We start from the raw sequence: 25,391 nt of genomic DNA, 5'->3' as shown, positions 1-25,391 counted from the left end.
TTTTACTTAAATTTTGAAAAATCTTTATTTGTTTTGCATTTTTTATTGTAACTTTATTTTTTTGGTGGAGGTGGAGGGATGGCATCTAATTTACAACAGATGATCTAGTGATAAAAATGTTTAACACTTACCACTAGATCAATTTTTGTAAATAACATGCCATCATTTAACTTTTGTTAGTGAAAAAAGTTTAACTTTTTAAAATGTTATTCAAACATCAAAAACGAAAAAACAAACAGTTGTTTTGATAACATTTCTTTAAATTCAAAATGCTCGTAAATTGCCTCATCCAAACATTTATTTACCTTGTGAATTAAATATCAAATAACATCTAATCGGTCTCCAAAATGATTCAGTATGGATTTTGGATGTGTTTAATGTTAAATCAGCAAACTTTTTGTTATGTTTTCCGGTTAAATGGCTACAACTGATATTATTGCAATCCGTAAAGGCTTTAAATGCAGTAAGTCAATTTCAATAAAACTCTTTCTACATTCGAAAATGCTCATCGTTTTCCTCTAATATATTTTCAACGTCACAGGGAAAACCATTCATAAATTAAAGCAAATATCAATTACACTGTTAATTGGCTTTAAATTAGGTAGTTGCACCATAAAAGTTAATTTAATCCAATATCAATAAATGTGTAATAAAATGAAACAGAATGAAAAATGCTTTCCAACAACACCAAATTTATGATGCTGGCATTTTATTGGTTCAAAAGTTATTGAGATTTTTAGTTTGTCCGAAGTGCCTTGACATCCTATGGACTTTATATAGAGAAATAAAAAAAAAGTGAAGCAATTTTCTTTCAAATGTAAATATCTCAGAAACTATTATGAATACATTAACAAATGTATATACCAAAATGAGCAGTTTCAAAAGAGGAATTTATTTGTACTAGTTGCAATGAAAAATGAAATGAAATAAAGAAATTATTATCCATAAATTATGCAAATTACAAAAAAACGTTTGATGATTTTTTTTAAGTAAATATGAATATTTCATAAGTTTTTAAGATTACATATAGGGAAAAACACATCAAAATGAACAGTTTCAAGAGATGAATTTGAACTTATAAGTAGTAAAAGAACATGAAAATTTTTTTCTTACATAAACAATAACAGTTAACTAAACTTCAAAAAATAGTTTGCCAAGTATCATGTCAGCAATAATTGACTCAATAAACATGTCAAAATCCTCTGATGAGTCCTCGTCAAAACCCCAGTAAGATGTAACATACACAGTTCTCTTGTCTTTTTGCCTTTCTGTTAGTATTCGTCCATAAAAAATTTTGTCCTGTCCATCGTCTAGTTCCCATTTATGATTAAACAAATGATTAGTCATACTTTGATTGCTTAACATTTTTTCAAGAAAAGGTTTCTGGTTTGGGGCAACTTTTATAAACATTTCATTACCAACAGAGCCATTATTTAGCAAGACTTTTTTAATGTCTCGTTCCAGTTTCTGCCTGGATGCCTTGTTAGCCTTTTGAGATGCTTCAATCCGTCTTGATTTAATGTTATCGTCTATCCCTTTACTTTCAAACACTCCTGCTTTTCGGATCTGTGATCCTCTAGTGATAGAAAATTGTATTAGGTTTCTTTGAATATCTTCTGGTTTGGATTCAATCCACTGAAGAGTGTGATTCAGTTTTGCTTTAACTTTTGAATCTAGATATCCAAAAGTGGCATTGGGGGCTTTTCTAAGTAGACAGTCTGTCATGCCAAGAGCACGTTCTGCATGCATATTGTTGGCAGGTGCTAATAGTGGTTAATATGCGCATATGCTAATAGTAATATGCAGGTGTGTTATATCGTTAATAAAAACCAGAATTTGTAATGAAATACATATATATTATAAGTAAGCCATCTTTACATGCATAAACTCAACTTCTTAAAAACGCCACGTATGTACATCAACCTTGTTCCTACTCGTCCGCATATAATTAAGCTCTACGGCTTCACATCCCGGAAACGTATCGGCTTTCGTCCCCTCGTCGACCGTGTAGTTCTTCGATTCTGGATATGTTCTTCCTTAGTTACAGGTATTTCAGGTATATCATGTATATCAGATCTATCACTATTGGAAAGATCGAGTTTCTCATTGTTGATGGGATCATCATGTATAGCGTCTCCATTATTCATAGGTGTGTTAGGTTCATTTAGGCGTTTGTTTATTTAATCACAGTGTGCTAATGTTCCGGAGGAGTTATTCCTCAAAATGATTGCAGTGTTAAGACCAGCCTGAGATATGAATGCAGCAAGTTCAGGTTTGGAATCTGGTTTTTGTCGATACCATAATGGTGTTCCACTTTCAAAACTCATAGTGAGAGGAGATCTTAGCTGTCTCCCCATCATCTCGGAAGGACTTCTTGATCTCCCTGCATGGGGTATTGTCCTATAGCTTAAAAGCATTCTGCTTAAATATCCACATAATGAACCTTTATCTGGTGAATACGCTTTTAACCCCATCTTTACAGTCTCTACCATTCTTTCAGCCGCTCCATTAGATTGAGGGTGGTATGGCGGGGTTTTATACGGCAAGCAACCTATTTTCTTTAGCCACTGCTGCAAGGTGGTATCATGAAATTCGGCAGCATTGTCAGAGACCAAAACTTCCGGAACTCCATTTCTCGAAAAGACATTTTGTAGTACTGCCTTCACTGTGGCAGCTTCACGGTTATTTACCTTAATTACTTCCGGCCATCCAGAAAAGGAGTCTACTAAAATTAAAAACAGTCCTATGCCCTGCATATGGGCATGATCCATATGTACTCTAGACCAAGGTTTACTTTCATTTGGCCATGTGTGTAATGTCCTCTCCTTCTTCACTTTTATTTCAGCACATTTTTCACAGTTTTTTACGTATTCTTCAACATCTTGACAGTAGCCAGGCCACCAGGCTTCCAACTTTAATCGACATCGCGTTTGCATTGTGCCACAATGTATGTCATCATGGACCGATTTGATGAACATCTTTCTCATCGTTCGAGGAGGTATAATGAGATCTCCATTACATATGATTCCTTTTTCGATAGTCAGTTTATTCCTAATAGATTTATATGGTCTTTCTGTTACAGAGCATCTGCCCCAATTATTTTTGCTTATTCTGGTTTTGATGTCCATCAATACTCTATCATTTTCCGTTTCTTTCATTATTTGATCAAGGTTAACAATATCTGACTCGACTAAGTGTATAAATGTCCCTTGGTCCTTCTCTTCATCTTGTGATAGAAAAGACAATCTTGATAAGGCATCAGCATGAGGAATATTTTCTCCCTTCTTATAGTTTATTTCGTAATCGAATGCCATCATTTGTATGGCCCATCTTAAAATTCTAGCGGATGTGACTTTGGGCAGTTCTTTATTACCATCAAATATAAATTCTAGTGGCCTGTGATCGGATATTAGTTTGAATTTTCTACCCAACAAAAAATGCCTAGCCCTGTGAGTAGACCATACAATAGCCAAAGCTTCTCTTTCAATATTAGAATATCTTGTCTCAGCGTCTGATAAAGTTCGCGAGAGATACAATACAGGATGGCCATTTTGTGAAAGTATTCCAGATATAGCTTTTTCGCTGACATCGGTGGTCAATTCCAGATCTTGGTTGATGTCATAAACCTTTACTACAAGCTCTTCGCTAAGGTTCCTTTTTAGCAATTCAAATGCATCTTGATGTTCCTTTTTCCATTCGAATATAACCCCTTTCTTTCTTAAATTGTTTAAAGGCATAATTTTTTCAGCATATTTTTGTATATGTCGGCCATAAAAGTTTACTAGTCCTATGAACGACTCAAGTTCCTTTTTATCCTTAGGAGGGTTTATTCCGAGTATTTTGCTGACTAGATTACGATCTGGGGTAACTCCCTTTTCTGACAGTTCGTATCCTAAGAATGAAAGACATTTCGCTTCATTCACTGATTTTCTTGTATTTATGCTCATTCCAGATTTCTTCAATTTGCTCAAAATCTTATTCAAATTCGATTTAAGTTCTTCAGCATTTTCCGCACCAACACATATATCATCCTGGAATATAATCATGTTAGGGATTAGATCACCTACAACAGATTCTATCGCTCTCTGAAAAATTGCACTCGCTGTTTTTATTCCAAAGGGTAAACATGTCCATCTTAATAGTCCGATAGGGGTATTAATTGTAGTTATTTCTTGTGCCTCTTTATCCAACTCAATTTGATGATAAGCTCCCTTTAGGTCGATTTTAGCGAAATATTTCATTCCCACCATTTTATGGAATACCGTCTCAATATTGGGGACAGGATATGAGTCTGAGCATATTTTTTGATTAACCCCTATTTTATAGTCTGCGCATATACGTAAGTCTCCATCTGTTTTTCTTACAACCACAAGTGGTGATGCCCATTTGCTTCCACCAGGAGGGACCCTTTGGAGCAAACCTTGTTGTATCATCTCATTCAGTTTATCTATCACTAGTGGTTTAATGTGAATAGGGAGGGGTCGTGATTCGAAATAAGTTGGTTGTATGCCGTTTTTTAACAGAATATTAGCTTTGTAATTAATTAAACGCCCATGAACAATAGGGTCTATACTATTAATTAATTTTGTAACATTGATATTTAATACATCCATACCAATTAGGCCATGATTTTTATTACAATCTGCAACGATAATTCGTACTATATCCATTTTTGATTCAGTTTCCAAAGTTGCCTCAAATTCACCTAGGACTTTTATGATTGTACCATCAAACTGTTTCAGACGAAGATAGCATTTTTGTAGCTTCGGTCTAGATATAAGTTCCCAAAAATTCTTTGGAATGATTGTGACTTGACTCCCTGTGTCAACTTGCATCTTCATATTATAATCGTTTATTTTTACATTAATCTCTGAATTTGTACCATTCATGTTAATGGAGTATACAGTAGTATCATCGTTCTCTATTTCCTCTACTGTTTTTTCATACTTAGTGTTTGTTCTGCATACGTTTTTAAAATGGTTAAACTTTCCACATTTTGTGCAATTTTTTCCAAATGCTGGGCATTTCCTAGGTGGGTGGTGAAGGCCACAATATTTGCATTTAAATGTTTTTTCTTTGTTTTTATCAATATGATTAACTAAAGGTATGTCTATGTTGCTTCCAATGTTGTTTTGTATATTAAAACATGATATTTGCTCCAGTTGTCTGATAAAATCAATACATGCTCCTAATTTAGGCGAATCTCCACTTTGTAACATTTCTAGGGCTTTAATTCTCTGATCAGGAGACTGGAGGCCATCAATCAATCTCATTTGAACTAAATCATCTTCCGCACTTTGGCCATCTTTTCCCAATTTTTCGAAGTTGCAAAAGCGTGAAGCTTCGCGTAGTCTTTGTGCATATGCTACAATGTTTTCATTGTTTTGTTGTTTTGATGCTAAAAATCTAACTCTTTCAGCGATAATTAAACGTTTCTGAGGCCTCAAATGGGCCATAATAACAGTTTTAATATCATCGAATATCATATTTTCTAACTCTCTTGGATATACCATAAGGGAAATCTTTTTTACTGCTTCAATGCCTGCTTTTGCCAGAAATAAGTCTGTTATCTCGTAAGAATCGTTTATCTCATCTTTTAATTTCTTGGAACGTGCGGAGGCTGCAAAGCACCTAATCCATGCTTCCGCATTGTCTGGGTCATCTAAAGTCAACTCAGACCCTACTCGCAGCGCCATTGTTATATCGTTAATAAAAACCAGAATTTGTAATGAAATACATATATATTATAAGTAAGCCATCTTTACATGCATAAACTCAACTTCTTAAAAACGCCACGTATGTACATCAACCTTGTTCCTACTCGTCCGCATATAATTAAGCTCTACGGCTTCACAGTGTGTCCTTCAATATTTTCTCAGTAGGGTTAGATAGAGGCCCAGATACATAATTGTGCAATTGTCTATGAATAACACACTCAATAGAACTCAGAAGAGTTGATGTTATTTTGTTGAGGAGCGTTATATCAGTTGTTTTCAGCAATGACTTGTGCACCTCGTCAAACACTAATTTTTGCCCAAAAATATCTAGATCTGTTGACAACAAATCATCGGAACTTTGTTTCATCTGGGTGATTCTTTGATGACAAATCTGGAACATTGGTACCTAAATTTAATGAAATGTAAAAATAAATGAAAAAGGGTACACAATATTCTTAAGCTAAAATAATATTAAGCAAAAAAAATAGAAAGACAGCAATTGACCTTTTGCCAGATAACGACGCCATTATAAACGCATTGCATTTTGGGATCGCCTGGGAGCAAACAAACTTCCAACATATATAATTCTATGCGAAAATCAGCGATTATTGTATTAGCCAAGATTATTACTCTTATTTATTTGTTTAAATATGGTTTTTACTTCAGTAGAATTGTCAAAGTGGAAAGTAGATGACTTAAGAACGTATTTATTATCAAGAGGTGTCCCGCTTGGTTCAGGAAGTGCACGAAAAGCACTTTTGATAGAAAAAGTTGTTATGGCAGAAGCTTTAAACCTACCATTGTTACCTACCACTGATAACCGTATCAATGAAGTAAATAACAGTCGAAGAAGAAAGTTAGTTGTTGACGATGTTCTTCATCTTCCATTTCCTGAAGATTTAAAAAGTAACTGGCAAAGTGGAAGTCAATATCTTCCAAATGCGACTTTAGAAGTCATTAAAGAATATGCTACTAATAAGAGTGCAATGAAGGCGTTTCGAGAAGGAAAAAACTTGCAATATTCTGGGCATGTTAAAGATGTCACCTTTAATAACATTGTCGACAGTATTCGGTATTGTTACGTTAGAGCTACTGTTATTCCACAGACAAGAATAAAAGAAAACCCATATTTAGTTTGGGTATGTTTTTATGGTTCAGAGTATGTTTTTACTGCTGAGTGTTCGTGTATTGCAGGTTACAGTTCATCTTGTAAACATGTCTTCAGTTTATTGCATTATATTGAGAATGAAGTCAGGTTAGGCCATAATAAAACATGTACTGGCAAAAAACAACAATGGGATGTACGAGTTGTAAAACGTCAAAAAATACATGAACCATGTGAGATAAATTCAGTTATTTTAAGGCGACCACATCCTGAAAATGATGATGTTGAACCTGGTCCAAGTAGAAACTTTTATGAACCTCGTTCGCGAACAGATATTGATGTCACATATTCAGCTGAGGACTGGGAGAATATTGCTAAAGCTACCAATGGTAATGCAAGTGTTTTGCAGTTTAAAAAAACAAGTTTTTATAAAATAGATATTGATTTTACAATTGCTACAGAATATCCTAAAACCATTGATGAAATAGTTCATATAACCGATATGCATTTGTTTCACAACAACTTAAAAACCCACCGAACAAATTCAAATATAAAAAAAATTTGCAGTATAACAACAGGCCAGTCAAATTCTGTTAATTGGTTTAAATATAGAAATGGTGTTATTACATCATCAGTTTCCCATGAGGTAATTCAAAAAGTTAGTTATAGGCAAACAATTACAAATCTGACATCCTCTTTTAATTTATGTATAAAGATTTGTGAACAAAATGAAACTATTTCCAGTAGTGTGCTATCATGGGGACGAAGCAATGAAGAGTTTGCTGTCAAACGTTATGTTAGAAAAAATAAAAATTTACATAAAAATTTTAGTTGTGACATAGCAGGCTTGACAATTTGTTCTGAGTATCCATTTCTTGGTGAAAGTCCTGATAGAATTATAAATTGTACTTGTTGTGGATTTGGTTTGTTAGAATGCAAATGTCCTTTTTCAGCAAGAGATAAAACCATTTCAGAATACCTTTCAATGTCTTCTTGTTTTATAGTAAAAAGTAATGAAAGTTTTGCAATAAAACTTAATCACCCTTATTACACCCAAGTTCAGCACCAAATATTTGTTACAGGTGCCAATTACTGTGACTTTGAAATTTATTTACCCAAAGAATCTTGCACATTTCGTATTGCTAAAAATCCAAATTTCTTTTTAAAGTGTCTACCAAAATTAGATACATATTTTAACGATGTTATGCTTCCATATTTATATGACATAGATTTTGTGAGAACCACTTACACCTGCAGTAAAGTCATCCAAAGCCTTGTTTCACAAGTTGAAAAGGCAGAGAAGCAAAATACAGCAGCATTAGAATTGAAACAATTAACAGATTATTACCAAATGCTACCTAAAGACTCACCACCACCTTGTAAGAGAAAAATGTAGAAAACTATATAAAATCAATATATATACATAATCAAATAAAATAAAAACTCAAACATGTATATGTGTGTGTATATATATATATATATATATATATATATATATATATATATATATATATATATATATATATATATATATATATATATATATATAATAAAAACAAAAAATAAGTAAATGAAAAATAAATAAATGAAAGAATAAAAATAAAATAAAAACATAAAATAAATAAAATAGAAAATAATGTGTATATATATACATATATATATAAAAAAAAAAAATAATTAAATAAAAAAAGTAAAATAAAAAGAATAAAATAAATATATATATATATATATATTTATATATATATATATATATATATATATATATATATATATATATATATATTATAAAATTAAAAAAATAGAAATGAATATATATAAAAAAAATTAAATAAATAGAATAAAATAAAAAGAAATAAAAATAAAATGATTGAAAAAATAAATTTTAAACTAAATAAACAACTAAATATAAACAAAAGTTATACATTTTTATGTTTGATTTTTTAAAATCTAATTCACTACAACACATATTTTACCACTATTTCAGTTAAGAGTTACAGAAAAGATTGAGTAAAGTTTAAGAGCAAGAAAGAGGTTAAATGAAGACTGTGAGGGAAAAAACTAGATGAAAACAACTAGTTTTAATGAATGACAACCTTAGCCGATACTAACTTTGGAATTGTTTGTTTATAAGGTTTCTAAGAGATGGTTACAAAAAAGTAATCCAAAAAGACATAAAGTAGAAATCTGAGTAGGACATTTACTATTTATCAACATAGGAATATCAACAACATTGTGATAATTATTACCAGTACACTACTATGTATAATTCTTTAGTTATTATTAATGTCAATTTAAATCTGTGATTATTTGCTAAAATAGAATTTCTTTACTTGGCACAATATCTTTATTTCGTTTTTTTTTTTAATACAAACTCTGAAATTGTTAAAATTTTATATACCCAGGCACTTTGTGCAGGGCTCATGGCACTCAGAGAAAACCTGGAAAACCAGGGTAAAGTTATTTAAATTTTGAAAAACCCGGAAACACCTGGAAAATTCAGGGAACTTTTTTTAAAAATCTTTAAAATCAGGGAAAACTCAGGAATGTTTTTTAGTTTTATATATAAATTGAAGTTATTTTGCAATATACAAATTTTGAGTTTTTATTTTAACAGATTGCTATCAATTAATTATGAAGAATTATCTTTCTAAATAAAATTTCTTTAAAATTCTAATAGAAATTTTAGGGAAACATGAATTCAGTTGCAAAAGTATTATATCCTTCAACATTAACAAGGAAAATTTCATACTTTTCGCCAACCGAACTCAGGGAAAAACTACTTGAAATTGGGTAAAAATTAGGAAATACTCAGGGAAAATGGATTTCTAAAACTGCCATGAACCCTGTTGTGACATATTATCGTAATAATATATAAAATAATATCACATACAGGGATTAGGGAAACGTCAGGGAATTTCGATGTCTGCAAAAAAAAAAAAAGAACTATGTAGGAAAAAGGGTTGCATTTTTGAAAAATCAGGGTAATCTCAGGGGAAATAGCTGCAAGCCGGCTAGACATCTATCATTCGTATATTTTATACACGTGGGCAGATTGCTTTATGATCTATACATTTTCAACTGTGAAATATCAATTTTCATTATATGTGTTTTTGTCAATGTATATGCGCGCTTTTTTTTTTTTTTTTTTTCATAAAAACTTGTTTATAAAAGCCCAAAAGTCTTAAGAAACTATTAGTACAAAGTTACTTTACGATAAGAAACTTATTTTATTTAGAGTTCAAGGAATATTTCCTAGTTTGGGTTTTGTTCGGGGACAAACCTGAGAATTATATTATATTGAATGATATTGATGGAACTCAAATAATTTTAGTTGGCTGACTGTAAAGCATTTTATCTTATTTGTCAATGTGTTTTAAGCATTTGTTACCTGTAAAATTACCTTTTGTTTATTATGCTGCTAGGTTGATTTTGTTCACGTTTAACTTTGAATGCACTAATTTTTGAGTGTTTTTATTGTTTTAATTTGTTCAAACATAAATTTAAAAAAAAAAAAAAAAAAAAAAAAAAGTTTAAAACTCAAAAAAAAAAAAAAAAAATTAAAAAATTATAAATTTAAAATTTTTTTTTAAAATTATTTAAAATTATAAATTTAAAATTTTACTTTCTTTATAACTTATTTTGTCTTCATAAAATTATCACATATTTTTTTGTTTTACTACTTAAAACTTTCACAAATTCACACAAATTCGCACAAATTCAAAAAAAAAATTTTACACACACCAGTTGGCACTGATGCTCCTGATATTTCATCAAAATATACTTTTCTAAGAATCAATTAAACAGTAAGTTGCTTTGCATATTGTGTAATCATATTCAAGATTACATGTATATCTAGTAATGTACAGTGGTTAGTTGCCACTCTTGACCTGGTCTCGGAAAAGGTCCAGGAATTGCCAAGTAACAACCAGGATTTAGCAGGCTGCACATGGTACAACTAGTTCAAAAAACAGCATTCAAAAATAACACAAAAGAACAACAACTTATACTGCTGTTGCTTTTACTAGTGGTGGTTGCAGGTTAACAATGGCAGCAGCAATTATCCATATATCATCTATTAGAGGGACTAATGTAATTGGAAGAGTGTTTTTTAGAAGTCGAAATTCTTTTAGCCTTCCAATGACACGTTCAATGTGTATTCTTGCACGTGCTATGCGCTTGCAATGATACACTTCAGAGGGTGTAAACTGTCGCTTACTACATAAAAATGGTGGAGTTACAGCTTTTACCTGCCTCAATAGAAATAAATCTTGAACATTAAAACCTTTATCAAAAAGTGCAATAAAACCAGGAGTGAATCTTCTTGCAACATTGCAATCTTCAGTGATAAAACGATCTGAGGAAGATCCAGAGTAACCTTTAGAAACAAAAGAGATAGAACCGCCTTTAGTACAAAACATAAGTTTTTTTAATGTGTTTCTACTTTTATAACAACTATATGTTTGATATTGAGCTTTAGCATTGGCAGACTTTTGAATAGTTTGTTCAGTACAGTCACCAATACCTTCAACATAAACAAAATCTCCAATAAAATGAGGATGTGTAAAATTTAATGTTTCTTCTGGAGTAGGCCAATATATCAATGGTTCAAGTTCTCGGGCTAATACTGTTATAAATGTAGTTAAAATCCTAGACGCGTGACTTACTGAAATTTTAAAGCGAAATGCTAAATTTTGTAATGGTGAGTCAAGTCGAATACGCATTAAAGTAAGTAACACTTCATCTTCAACAAAAAGCTGCCGTGCTGGACCAGGTTTCCTTCTACTTGAAGGTTTACTAGCAGGACTAAACTTATACTGCTTTGGTTCAAATGAACGTTTATGATCCATAAAGTAAGAAACTTTTTTATGTTTAGCTTGAACACGACTAACAATATACAAAAAAACATTTTCGTTTGGACACCCAGTATACAGTTTTATGACTTTGGGTAAAGAACGCACTGCCTCCCATGTTAATCTTTTATGACAACTTTGTTTATAAAGTGTTGTTGGTGTTAGGTAAGTTGCTGGTGTGTTAGTAATTAAATTGAGTTGTTGTGGAGAAAGTTGCTGATCAAATGCTGCTGCTGATAGACATGGAGGAGATATTGACAGAGAACACTGTTTGGGAATGTTGTCATTATTGTTACTGCTACTAGTAGTGGTACAGGTACTTGATAAATGTGTAATTCTTTGTTTTCTAGAAACTTTAATAGGTGTATATCGAGGCATTGGTAATTTCCTTTTACTCTGAGGAGGAGATAATTCGTATCCTTTCAAATATAGCCTGGGATGAGGGGATAGCTCAGTTGGCTTCCCATATTCAAAATGATTTGCACATACTTTTGTGTTCTTATTTACAGCATATAGCTTTCTTTTTTTTGTTGAAGGGTCGACTACTTCTCTGTTAATAATTTTAGTCCATGCGGAAAAATATTTCTCTTTACAAGTAAAAAATTTTAATTCGCTGAAACTAAATGTCTTCCAAATATGATCTTTCAAAACATATTTTTCTTTGTACCGACGATCGTTGTTACAACCAAATACTGCACAACGATCACTCTTACCATTACTAAAAAGTGTGGCGAATAAAATAAAAAAATAGTTGTAAACCAAATATATAATAGTGGTCAACTTTTAAAAAACTAATAAGAGAATGGCAGGATATTAACGAATTTAACTTTTGTTTGCTCCCAGGCAATCCCAAAATGCAATGCGTAGTATTCATGACGTCGTTATCTGGCAAAAGGTCTATTAAATGTGATCAACTTTACTAAAAATAAGTTTTAACTACTATTATTTTAAAATTAAAAAAAAAAAACCAGTTCAAGATTAGATTTCTGCAATACATTGCCATAAACTAGTTTCATCCACGGGCCTGTAATTACTTTTCCAATCAATCCTAGAGCTTGCAGCTGAAAGATGATGCCATCTTTACCGATGTCCCCAAAAAGAGCTTTACTCACAACATTTTTGTTGTGTCTGAAAGTTAATATTTCAAAATGTTAACTTGATTTTCAATTATATTTTTGAAGCTCTATCAATAATTTGTAAAAATAAAACTCTTACTTCTGAAGAAATGACTTTAGCAGCATGGAATATAGCAACTCCAGCCATGTGAAACATTACATGTACCCTGTTTCCAACATAGCGCAGAAAGGTTCCTGGAGCAACTCCATGTTCTCTCAAGAAAGACTTGAATGTTGCTGGTTCACCTTTGACGCTATATCTAAAAATAGTTTTCAATTTGTTTTACTTTTAGAAATAAATAAATAAATAAATAAATAAATATATATATATATATATATATATATATATATATATATATATATATATATATATATATATATATATATATATATATATATATATATATATACATAATATATATATATTATGTGTTATATTTTTTTATAGTACCATACATCATATTTGTTATTTAAAAAGGTCAGCAAAACAAAGAATATATAAATTAGATATAGTTACCTAAGTTTTGAAAGGTTGTACAGAAAAGACACTACAGATCCTTCTTTTCCAGTGGCAGTTTTAATTTTCAACTCTTTGTCTACATCAATGAGAGCTTTTTTAGACGCTGTAGCTATTCCGTCCAATGGATGCACATTGCAATGAAGTTCTAGAAGTTCAACATTAATATCCTGTTTTAGCAATTCAATAACAAAATGATTCACAGGTGCCCTATCTGAAAGACAACTTTTAATTTTGGACAAAAAGATTTCTTTAACTGTTACTCTAGACATCTGTGTAAAATCAGCATAAGTATCAGCTACTTCTTTCAATGCTGTTAATATGTGTGTGGCATAATCAAATGCTCTACCCCCTGGTAGTCTCATGGTAGAAATGGTAAGTGACTACTTTTGTGGGTAAACACTTACATGGAATTTGTTGAGATGTTTGTCCACTACTGTAGTGGCATCAAATGCCAAAGTCGCAACGTCACAAGTATGTAGAGCCTCTCCTGTCTGAATAAGAGATATCACTTCTAGCTCAAAAGCCATTCTGGCAACATTTGATTTGTGCGGAACTGAAGACAGTTCTGTCCCAGTCAAAATCTGACATACATGGGTTAGAACATCACTTATATTTGTGATAGGTACTTGGCTAACTAAGGACCTGTAGAGACATTTCCTCAATGCTGGACCATATGCTCGTCCTACCATGGTTTCAACCACACTTTTGTCTTGTGGCTCTAAGATCAAACTTAAGAGATAATGGTTTTGTTCTGTGAGTTGACAACATTCCTTTTTTACTTTCACCAACTCCATTTTGAACTCAAGTTCAATGCTTTTAATGTGTTTATCTCTTTCTTTTGCTTCAGATCTGTTTTTTTCTAATAAGTTATTTAACTGAGTTCTTAGCTTACTGTTTGATATCTTCATCTTCCTTTTTGAACTAATGCACTCTTTATGATCCAGAGATTTCAAAACTATCTGGTTGTCTTTAGCGTGAAGATACTTTTGTTTCCACATAGTCAATGAAGCAGATTTTCTGTTTTCCTTCTGAGTCAAATTACGATTTGTAAATTTTAGATTTTTATATATTTTTAGTTTATCTCTCAGAAATTGAACAGTTTCTCTAGAGTGGCAGAGAGATTGTTTTTTTGCAAAACATGACGGGCAACCTTTTTGGTTGCTGAAGCCTGTTGTACATGATATGCCATCTGCCGCAGCATGTGGAGTTTCATTTGCATCAGCAAAAGCTGTGTTGAGATCTAAGGTTGTGTCAACTATTCCTGTATCAGTAGTATCTGCCATAAAGGCTGTATTAAGATCTATACTGGTCATTGCTATAGTAGACTCATCCTCCTTTGGTTGATACCTGAAAGGCATATCACAATAATTAACTATTTCAAACCAGTATTGATCAGGAACTTTTTTGAATTTTAAAAAACCATCTTCTGTTCTTTTAATGGCAGTCTTTAGCTTAACAACATCAGCCTTTGGCAAATATTCAGTTAAAATCTTTGTAGACTCTGCAAGAGTTTTTTTACTTTGATATTTTAGATATAAAATACACCCATTCTTAATAGGTATGTTGATTAGGGAAAAATTTTCTCCAATGAAACTCCATAAATCCTGGGTTGTTTTTCTCATTTTGAATTTATGGACCTAAAAACGGAAAAAAAAGAAAGAATTAGATCTATAATATAATAATATATATATATATAGTCACAGATTCTAGAGTCTAGAATAGATCAATCAACAATTAAAAGTTCTAAGACTATGTCATTACTGACTAAACTAGTCACTTAAGTTCACTGAATAAACTTATAAAGTAGTAAAGTCTAAGTCACTAAGTCTAATTTTCCAATCTAGATCTAGAATAATCTACATTCTAGATCTAATAACTTACAATTATAACAAGTTCACATTTTAACAGATAGAAATAGATCTACTTCTAGAGTAATCTAGAGTCTAGACTAGTATCATGGCTCCTTAGTTTTACTTTTTAAAAAAAAAACGATCTCATCGATAATTGGTAGTCGGCCGACTATGGCAACATGTACATTTGTGCTTAAAAATTTTATATTGTTGACTAAACTGATTGTAATACAATTTTAAACTAACATAGAAAAACGAATTTGCTAGGTGTATGGTTAAAAATTAGATATGTACGGTCAATAGATAAATTTTATTTAAAAAAACAAAACTTACCTTATTTCAAATGGAAAAAACACCAAAATGGCTACGGATACACAAAAATAAAAATTTACTGATGCTTAGAGATCCTTCTTGTTGGTAAAATGAAACAAACAATGTGACTGAAAGTGGCTGATTTATCAAACAATGCTTGAAGCACTGACGTCCCAAAAAAGCATTTTGTAAAAACGGAACAGAAAATGGACGCAGATGTCGACGGTACTTCAGGATCCAATATAGCGGACTATGCGAGTCACTACTTTAAATATGGAAAGACGTAAACAAATAAAACCGAAGTACTTAAAAAAAAATTGCTATCGGCGGATGTAATAAAATTGTTTTTGCGGACTTTTAGAAGATTGCCTCAAAATATGTTTATTAACTGGTTTTCAAACTGGTTTTAAGTATTATTACTAGTTTAATGCTAGTTATAATACTTAAAACAAACTGGTTTCTGCGCAGAGCGCAAATATCTTATAGAATTTAATTATAGATCTGGGAGCTTATTCACTAAACTTTCGAAAACTTTTGCGCAGCTCAACTAAGGTTACGGAAATCGTAAGTTCATGTTACTTTTTGGTATTCACTAATGTTTCGCAGCATTTCCGTAAAGTTAGGGTTGGGCATAAGTTGCGCTGAACTTTCGCAAAAACTTACGCAAAAAAAACAACAGAGTTGATTTTTTTTTTAATAAACCAAGTTTCCGTAATTACATTTATCAAAGCATATTTTTCTGAAGATGAATTCATATAACTTCTGTAACAAAAAAACAATATTATTAGGTAAAGAAATGTAAACTGGTAAAATAACAAGCCGTTATCAAGTTATAAAATAACTGAATTTATGAGTTGTTATTAACATAAAATAAATTTGTTCCTAATTAGATAAAGCAAGTTATCTACACTCTTTTTTGCTTAAAAAATTAGCACATTATTTAAGGCATTTCACTACAAAAACAATACATGCAGTAATATTAAGGAATTTTGCAAACCTTACATTCAATTTCATATAAAAAAGAGGAAAATAGGGGTTCAGATTCAGGGCTTTCGAGAGCGTCAATGGCGCCCGGGTTAAAATTGGAGAATGGTGCCTCTTTTCAAGCCAAGAAATTTCAAAATTTAAAGTTTTGCGAATCCAGCAATTATCAATTTCTGACACAACACATTGTATTTCTGCGTTACTATCAATTCTCTGAATAAAGCAGTAGAATAGTAATGATTCACTAATCAAAACTGACATTTGAATCAACATTTGAAGACTCCACGGGAAGAAACGGCAGAGTCACATTTTTTCATTTTGAGATAAATCATTATTAAACTTTTAAACCTTTATAAGTTTCGAAGTTTTAGGAAAATTTAGAAAAACTTTAAATATGCATCAAATCGTTTATTTGATTTGAATTCAAATGCAAAATATGATATTATGGTTAGTAAAGCTAGAAAGTGTAAAAAGTCGAAACTTTCAAAATGTGACCCTGCCGTTTCTTCCCGTGGAGTCTTCATTTGGTTTCTTGAATGGAAAGATCATTATTATCCAACCAATATTTAAAATGTTCTATTCGAATTCTTTCTTTTGGTTGTCATGGAAATGGGCTGTGTTTGATGCCTCATCGTGAAAGCGCTTCGGTTTACGCTTTCTTTTAGTAGCGAGTTCAGTTTTGAATCCTAGGGGTCCAGCTACAGCCTCTTGAAAAATCTGCGACCAAGAGCCCCTAATCCGTTTAAGTCGCTTACATTCTACTTAGGCATCAAAGAAATTATGAGAGAATAAAAAACGGGGCACAAGTAAATGATTTTTGATTTCACTTTCTCAGGTTTAGCAGACGAAAAATGAGGTCAGCATACTTTTTCGCTCATAGACTCTAATGCCACCTATAAATCTAATTGAATGTTATTTTGTGATATTTTTACAATTCGTGCATTTTTATTCCGAATACTTAAGTTTAAACCTCAAATACAAAAAATAATCAGGTTTCACATTGTTAGTCATTAAAATGTTTTCTATTTAATGTAAAAAAAAAAAAAATTTATGATGGGTCGTCCGGCGCCCCTCCAAGCTTGGCGCCCGGGTCAACTTGCCCCCTGTGCCCTCCCCCTCTCGAAGGCCCTAATCAGATTTGCTTAATCTGATTTACAATTACATTATAAAGAATTTGTAACTTTTGACATTTAATATACAATTAAACTTACCATAAATATTTACTTCTAGCATAAATATCATGCAATTAAACACACCTAAATAATTAACAAATTGTATACGGAAACTATAACATTTCATGGGGGCCTGCAAGATTTTTTGATGTTTCCGACATGATAATTTCAGGCAATGTGCAAACTCTGCACTTTAGTATGATAATGCTATTTTATTATTTATACATTGCCTTGACATTTGGTGTATTCTTTTTCTCAGACTCCAATCACTTCTTTATATTTGCAAATCAATCTCATTTGACATAAACATGAACATACTTAAGCTTATATGCCTAAAAGTGTCATATCTAAAACAAAATATCCTGTGGGCACCCATGCAATATTTTAACAATATATCATTGCCTTCGACTTGCAAACATATAGTTTTTGATAATAAAATAGCATTAAGTTCTTCTTAAAATACCAAGTCGAATTTGGTTGGTTTGAGTTAATTTAGGTTGAACACCATGTACATTATCTTCATTATTGTCCTCAAAGTTAATGTTATCTGGAATTTCTAATCCTAATGAAATCCAAAGGTTTTCCAGTAAAGTGCAAGTAAAAATTATTTTGCAGCAAGTTGTTAAGGTGTACTGAAGTGTTCCATCCCTTTTTTGCAAACACCTCAAATGGTTATTGAGACGTCCAATAGTTTGCTCCACATCACTACGTACCTGACAGTGAACTTTATTAAAGTATATTTCCTCTGGTGTAGTTGGCTGATTAAATGGTGTAATCATGACTGGTGACAACCCATATCCTGAGTCTGCAAAAAGGAAACCTGAATTTGGATCATATTCTATTGTCTGTTTTAATGCAGAATTAGAAAAGATAAAGGCATTATGGCACAATCCCGGATACTTTGCAACAACATCTCTAAACTTTCCATCAGCATCAATGACAACCTGACAGTTCAAAGCAGGATATCCTTTTCTAAAAAAATAAAAGTTAAAAATCTTTAAAATGTTAAAATGTTTAAAACTCCTGAGAGCAGCAAAAACCTTTTAAGGAAATGTTAGCATCAAGATAGAACAACTGTTCACCTTTGGCCAAAACATTGTTTTTTTACATGATCTTTATCATAAACTATATGACCTTATATTATAATATTGTTTTAAGTTTAGCACTTACGTTAAATAATTTGGTGTTTTCAAATGAACTATGATGTGCTATTTAAAATATTTTAAAAACTTTGATTTTTGAAAACCCTGCATAAAGCACCATCTTTAAGCTCCATTCATAACAACCCGTTAATAACAAGCATATTTAACAATAAAGAATGATAAGATTATAGCTAATCTTTTTTGTATTGACTAATAATTCTTACCAATTACTGCTTGAAAACTCCTAGTTGATAAAAGCCTTAGCACTATCAGTACTCTTGCTTCTGAAGAAACTGGGTTGCTTCTCAATGTGATTAGTGACAAATGATTGTGTAAAGTGTTGACAATATCTCTTATATTACTTTTTGGTAAACAAAATTTTTGAAGACATTCCACATCAGAGTAATCGCTTAAAGCAACACGCTGAGTCTCATGCCAAAGTTGATCTTGATCATGTGCAGCTAGAATAATTGGAATATCTATTTTCACTAAACTTTTATAATGCTGTTAAAACAACAATATGAATTATGATCATAATACTTAATAAGACATGTACCTTTTTAAAAAAAAGTTGTGAAGAAGAACATAAATTTAACAGTAGTAATATTATATCTTTATAAGGTGTTACATTGTTGTACAGGGACTGTGCAGTTATATTTTTGTACAGGGACTTGTATAATACAAATCACCACATAATATAACATCTTGTGAAGATGTTATTCTAATATATATATATATATATATATATACAGGCGCTACTCGACTTTCTCCCCCCCCTTTTTTTATGATTGATTATGATAGAGAATTTTATGCTGATTCAGAAAAATATAAAAACATGGACCTGAAAATCAACGGAAAGTGCTCTAATTCGAAGTCAAAGTTGTAAAAAATCACACTAAAAACCCTAATATTCGCCATTTTGAAAATAATAAGTTAATGATCTTTTTGCTGACAAAAGCAAACCATTAATAGCATGGTTTTTACGTTAAAAAAGTCGTTAAAGTATGTTTATCTTGCGCAATTTTTTGTGGCTATGAAAATGGCCGTTTTTTGATTTATTAGAGAATAAACAATATTGCAAGTAATGTACTTTTGTAATAAATTTTAAAAAAGAATTCAACAGTTTTTTTTCCTAAAAGAAGAGCTTTTGAAACTTAGTTCATTGTTGTTTTATCACATGTAAAATTTAGAAAATATAACCTTCGAACCGTTTTTTTTAGTAAAAATAAACCAGCGTACGATACAATAATAATTGTTCATCAATTTATCTACATTCTCACATTCTACGTTCAACCTTTATTTGAAATCTTCCATTAATTTCATTTCGTTATAACACTTTAGTTATAATACTTTAAAATAATAATTAAAAGGCTGATGGAAACCAGGTCTGTTTATTGCGCAATGTAACGGTAATTAATTTTCGTTAAAAATGAAAGCGTTTTGAAAAAAAATGGCGAATATTAGGGTTTTTAGTGTGATTTTTTACAACTTTGACTTCGAATTAGAGCACTTTCCGTTGATTTTCAGGTCCATGTTTTTATATTTTTCTGAATCAGCATAAAATTCTCTATCATAATCAATCATAAAAAAAAGGGGGGGAGAAAGTCGAGTAGCGCCTAACATCTTTATTAGATGTTATAAAATGTTACATATATTATGTTACATTATAAAGATGTTTTATTATGTGATATCCTAATAAGATGCTATACCATTATGATGCAGTTATTTTTTGTTAATATCTGTGATTATTGTTAACCCTAACTATAATATGTATAATTTACATATGTTACCATCCCCAATAATATATCAATCTAACAATAGAACTACATAAGTATCATAAAAATATAACGCTATTCTTATTATTTAGTGATATTAAAGTTACGCCAAAGTTAAGGCAGCTCATAGCAATCGTAACTTTTCTTGCGTAAATTGAACTGAGCTAATTTCTAAAAAGTTTAGTGAATACCGATAATTGAGGGTTGAATTTACGTAAAAACTTGCGAAAGTTTTTTTGAAGCGCAACTGCGCAAGTTTGGTGAATACGACTTTTACAGTTTTGAACTTACTCCAAACTTACGCCAAACTTACGCAAAAAAAAAATTTTAGTGAATAAGCTCCCAGATGTATATTATTAATCTAACAAAACAATCAGTATTTTGGTTGATAATGACATATAAAGGTCCTCCTTTGTTAACCCAAACTTGATTTACAAACTGCTTGTGCAAAAAAAAAAGGCTTTTTTTTCTATTGATTCTAAACTTTACATACAAAAATTGTTTTTAGACCTTTCAGGAGAATTTTCATTTTAATTAAGAGTTGAAAATTCTTTGAAATTCATAGAAATGTTTAGGTTTTCTTGCACAAACATGGTTTTGTTCAATGGTATTTAAAATCTTTCTTCCAGTTACCATAATAGTTCCATAAAGAAACGGTAACAGTTTTTAATTTTTAAGAAAGTTGGCAAAAATGAATCTCATAAACCTGATGAAAATAAACCATTATCGCTAATTATTAACCTTTGCCTATTTACAATTTTAAGTAATTGGTATTTGAAAGATCTTACCAAAGCTGTTATGCCTATTTGATAATACAACTTAATGCAACTCCAACTAAAACTATATTACTGAAATAGCTATTTACCTTTATTGTTTTTATTTTTTTAGTATGTAAGGAAAAAAATTATTACTATTTGGAAAAAAAATGTCAATTAGTAAAAAAGTTTTTAAAATATTGCAATCAAAAAAATACTTTGTACAAATGAAATTTAAATAAAACTGTGATTTAATAACAACCATAATTAAATCAAATTTACTGCGAAAATATTTTTAGCAGTTACTGTTTTAGCCTCAAAAAATATTTAACTTACGTTGTTTATTGCAGCTAATGAACCAGATTGGTTTTACGCGAATGACATGATATTTCAAAAATGCAAAAACTGGTGGACAACAACTTGCGATAACAATGAAATGTTTCCGACATCAATTAATTACATCTCTTATGGGAAAACTGAAAACTTGGTATCTATTCAGTTCTTGCTGCGAACAAATGGCTTCAAGTGAATACAGTTAAATGGATTTTGGCGAAATTTTTTAAAAACACTTTGGCTGCATCACAAATTGTTAACTACACCTTAAAAATACTTTTTGTGCATTGTTTTTTTTTTCTTTAAATGAAACCAAAGATATTGTTAAAATGAGGTATGTATTGGTTCCAACTGTTAAGAAAAATTTTACTTGTTGGAATGAATAAAACATTTTAAAAATGTGGTTGGTAAGCATGCACATGCAATTCAAATATATACAGCCCAACCTTAACTTACAACACTCAGTTTAGCTCAGTTATGTCCTTGGAATCCATTCCATTTTTACAGCGTACAAAATAAAAAGTTTTGTTTGACAAGGTATGGTTGCATTCGCTATTTCTTCGTGACAGAGAAATTTTTTTTAGCTGAGTTGGCTTTTATATGTTGTAATTAAAAATTAATATTTTATTTATTAACGTAATATATTGCAACTTACTGAAACTATGTTATTTATTTTATGATTCTTCTACTAATATGCTAAAATATACTCCCTGCACATATTTATCGTTAGTTCTAATTGTACCACGATTATTGATCTTTACATTAATAAGAAGCCAGGCACTGTCAGAAACGACAACCTGTTTTACAGTCATAATTTGAGAATTATGACTGTGTCACTTTTATTTGTGTTTCTATGAAGGGTAGGAGTTTTAATTGCCTACTTTAACATGCATGTTTAACAACCGTTTATGTATACGGCTGAAAGCGTGAGAGATTTTTCGAAAATAGTAAAAAGTTCAAGCAAAGGCTTACAGCTTTTTTTTTTTTTTGATAAACTTTTAAGGGATTGTGGAGATTCCCAGCAAACATGTCAGCGTTGAATCAACGTTGAAAACCGGTCGCAAAAGATGTTGCGGAAACGTTGACAAAGTAATCGATTTTGCAAAGATATGTAACGTTGTTAAAGACACGTTAATTAAACGTTGTTGCGAAACGTTGAAAAAACGTTACTAAAAGACGTTACAAAAATGTCGCAACTAAGCGTTGAAAAAATGTTACTAAAAAAGCGTTGCATAAACGTCGCAACATAACGTTGAAAAAACGTTACTAAAAAAGCGTTGCTTAAGCGTTGTTAAAGCAGTCGATTTTGCAAGGATTTGTAACGTTGATAGTAAAACGTCGATTTAACGTTACTCAAAGACGTCAAATAAAGGTTGAAATATAACGTTAAAACAACGCTTATATATATATATATATATACATATATATATATATATATATATATATATATATATATATATATATATATATATATATATATATATATATATATATATATATATATATATATATATATATTAGGGATATGACTTTTTTGCAACCTACTAGGCCTGTATCGTAATTCAATGAACTTTTATGTAAAAAGAACGAATAGATGTTTCATTTTGACATATTTTGAAAAAAGGTCACCCCAAAACCAAAAAATCGAATTTTCAATAGGTACACTTTTGTACAGTAAATGAATATTAAAGGCTGAAGATGTTGTAAGAGTCATACTCCTGTTGTTATTTTATTTATTTATGCAACATGTACTGTGATATAACAAAAAACATTATGTGATATATAATTATACATGTATTACAAAATTAACAGTATCAAAGCGTCTAGTACAACAATATACATAACTGTCTGTGTCTATAGGCCTACTGTGTTTAGTACAGGGGTCACATGATGCTCACGTCTCATAAAGAGTCTAGCGCTTATTACTTAGAATGAATCGAAGTTGCAGTTTGTCTTTCTTTCTGCAGGAAGCATACAGGTCTTGCATCACCTTGATTGCACGTTCAGCTATCTGATTACTTCGTGGTATGTCGATGACGGATGGCTCTTTCTTCCAGTGATTTTTGAATGACTGCAATGCCTTTTTGTAAGGCTTCAATACATCAGATAAATTCTTGAAGTCATTGTCATTGTACTTTTGACTACTAAACCAATGTTCTGCCCACTCATATGAAATGAACCTGCAAACCTTCTCCAAATTCTTTCTCGCTTCAGGCATAAGAATGAACGCCAGAATGGCGAGAATGGCTCTTGAGTTCCATCTGGCATTGCTCATATTAGGAATGTTCTGAAAGTGAATCAGAGGGAAGTTTCTTTGTTCTTCATAGAACCTAAACACTCTTGTTAAATGGTACAAAAACTTCATATCGTCTCTCCACCCTGATTTATCAAGAATTTCTACAGTTCCATTCACAAACTTATCCTTCAGTTCATCATACTTATTCAACAGTTCAGACACAAATGGGTATTCAATGTTTGGAGATTTGGTATCACCCCCAAGTTCTTCGTCCATCACCAGACGGAGAATCCTGTCTAGTACGTGATGCTGACAACCGATAAATTGTGGTATTGTGACACCCTTTAATTTAAACATACGTTGCAACTTCACAACAACTCCATTTCTCTTCCCAGTATTGACGTTTGTTGTATCAGTAATGATCATCTTAATTGAATTCCACAAGTTGTATTCATCAATAAGTTTGGCAATTTTTTCAGCAACAGTTTCAGCTTTGCCATCTTTTAAACGCAGTGCATCAAGTTTCACGTCAGTTCTTTCATTCTGAAGTACAACTACCTGATATTCCTTATCATCTATTCGTTTGCCGTCAAAGTGTAAGGACCACTGTTCCATTTTAAGTTGTTGTATCATTTCTTTTTTTAATTTACCTGCCTCTTTGAATGTGGACTTGTAAATTGCTGATTGACTTGGAGTTGGAATATCAATACCTTGTTGTGATAATACATTGCATATTTTAGCAGCTTTCTTTGTGGAAACTCCACTTGATGTAACCATACTTACAGCAAATTTACTTTTGTAGTGCTTTCTAGTTTTTTTCTGAGTGTCCTCATCATCGTCTTTATCACCGTCGTCGTCTTCATCATCTTCACTCTTACTTTTGCAGTTTTCAGATTCAGTACCACTGTCTGTGGTAGACAGGACTTGTGATGTGGAAGGTATTGCTGTTCCAGACTGGACTTTCCTTCTCTTGGAAGGGTGAATGGTTTCTTTACTTGCCACTTGTCCTGTTGAGTACCCCACCTGTCCTTTACTTTCTTTTTGTAGGTGGTATAGACGTTTATCTTCCGAGGATAACCACTGGCCATTCACTTTCGTGATGTCAAATAATGCATTGAGAACATCATATTTTCCACGCTTGACACATTCATCATAGACCTTCAGCACCTTCATAAGCTTTGCTCTTATCACTTGATCAGACACATGTGGAAAATTCAGTTTATTGTCCCACAATTTTGTAATTTCCTTAGAAATTTGGTCTATTCGTTCTTTTCTTCCTTTAACATATGCTCCGAGAAACTGGTATCTTCCTACGATCTGCAATTGAAGTGGTATTCTGGATTTTTCATCGAGTGAATGTTCTTCTACAGCCACGCTTCCTCTTCTTCTGTGTGACTCTTGAAATCTCACCAAATTTTTAGTCCAAGTCTTCTTGTTCTTTGTTACTGTGGTATGACTTTTCTTGTGAGACATCATATAATATTGTTACGACTTTACGGATAGCTGAGCGTAAATATCCGTTTAA

The 25,391-nt window shown here is 31.5% G+C and overlaps 2 protein-coding genes and 1 pseudogene across 2 annotated transcripts in view; 2 read left to right on the top strand and 1 right to left on the bottom strand.

Annotated features, from left to right (window-relative positions):
- LOC149888596 (uncharacterized) overlaps positions 1-22,353 on the top strand; it is a 38,230-nt gene extending 15,877 nt beyond the window's left edge. Inside the window, exon 7 of the mRNA XM_090087132.1 lies at positions 21,648-22,353. Coding sequence (XP_089943258.1) covers positions 21,648-21,826 — 179 coding nt within the window. The 3' untranslated portion in view covers positions 21,827-22,353. The remainder of the gene's footprint in view (positions 1-21,647) is intronic.
- Positions 1,057-14,938, bottom strand: LOC149888597 (uncharacterized; annotated as a pseudogene).
- On the top strand, positions 5,024-8,274 carry LOC149888598 (uncharacterized). The gene has a single exon (XM_090087131.1). The coding sequence runs from the start codon at positions 6,368-6,370 to the stop codon at positions 8,216-8,218; it is 1,851 nt and encodes a 616-aa protein (XP_089943257.1). The 5' UTR covers positions 5,024-6,367; the 3' UTR covers positions 8,219-8,274.
- Positions 22,354-25,391: the final 3,038 nt, after the last annotated feature.

Source organism: Hydra viridissima, unplaced genomic scaffold (assembly GCF_058129835.1).
Source record: "Hydra viridissima isolate aposymbiotic clone 2 unplaced genomic scaffold, HvirCarnegie_v1 scaffold_5, whole genome shotgun sequence".
Lineage (NCBI taxonomy): Eukaryota > Metazoa > Cnidaria > Hydrozoa > Anthoathecata > Hydridae > Hydra > Hydra viridissima.
This window is presented reverse-complemented; position numbering and strand designations above follow the sequence as displayed.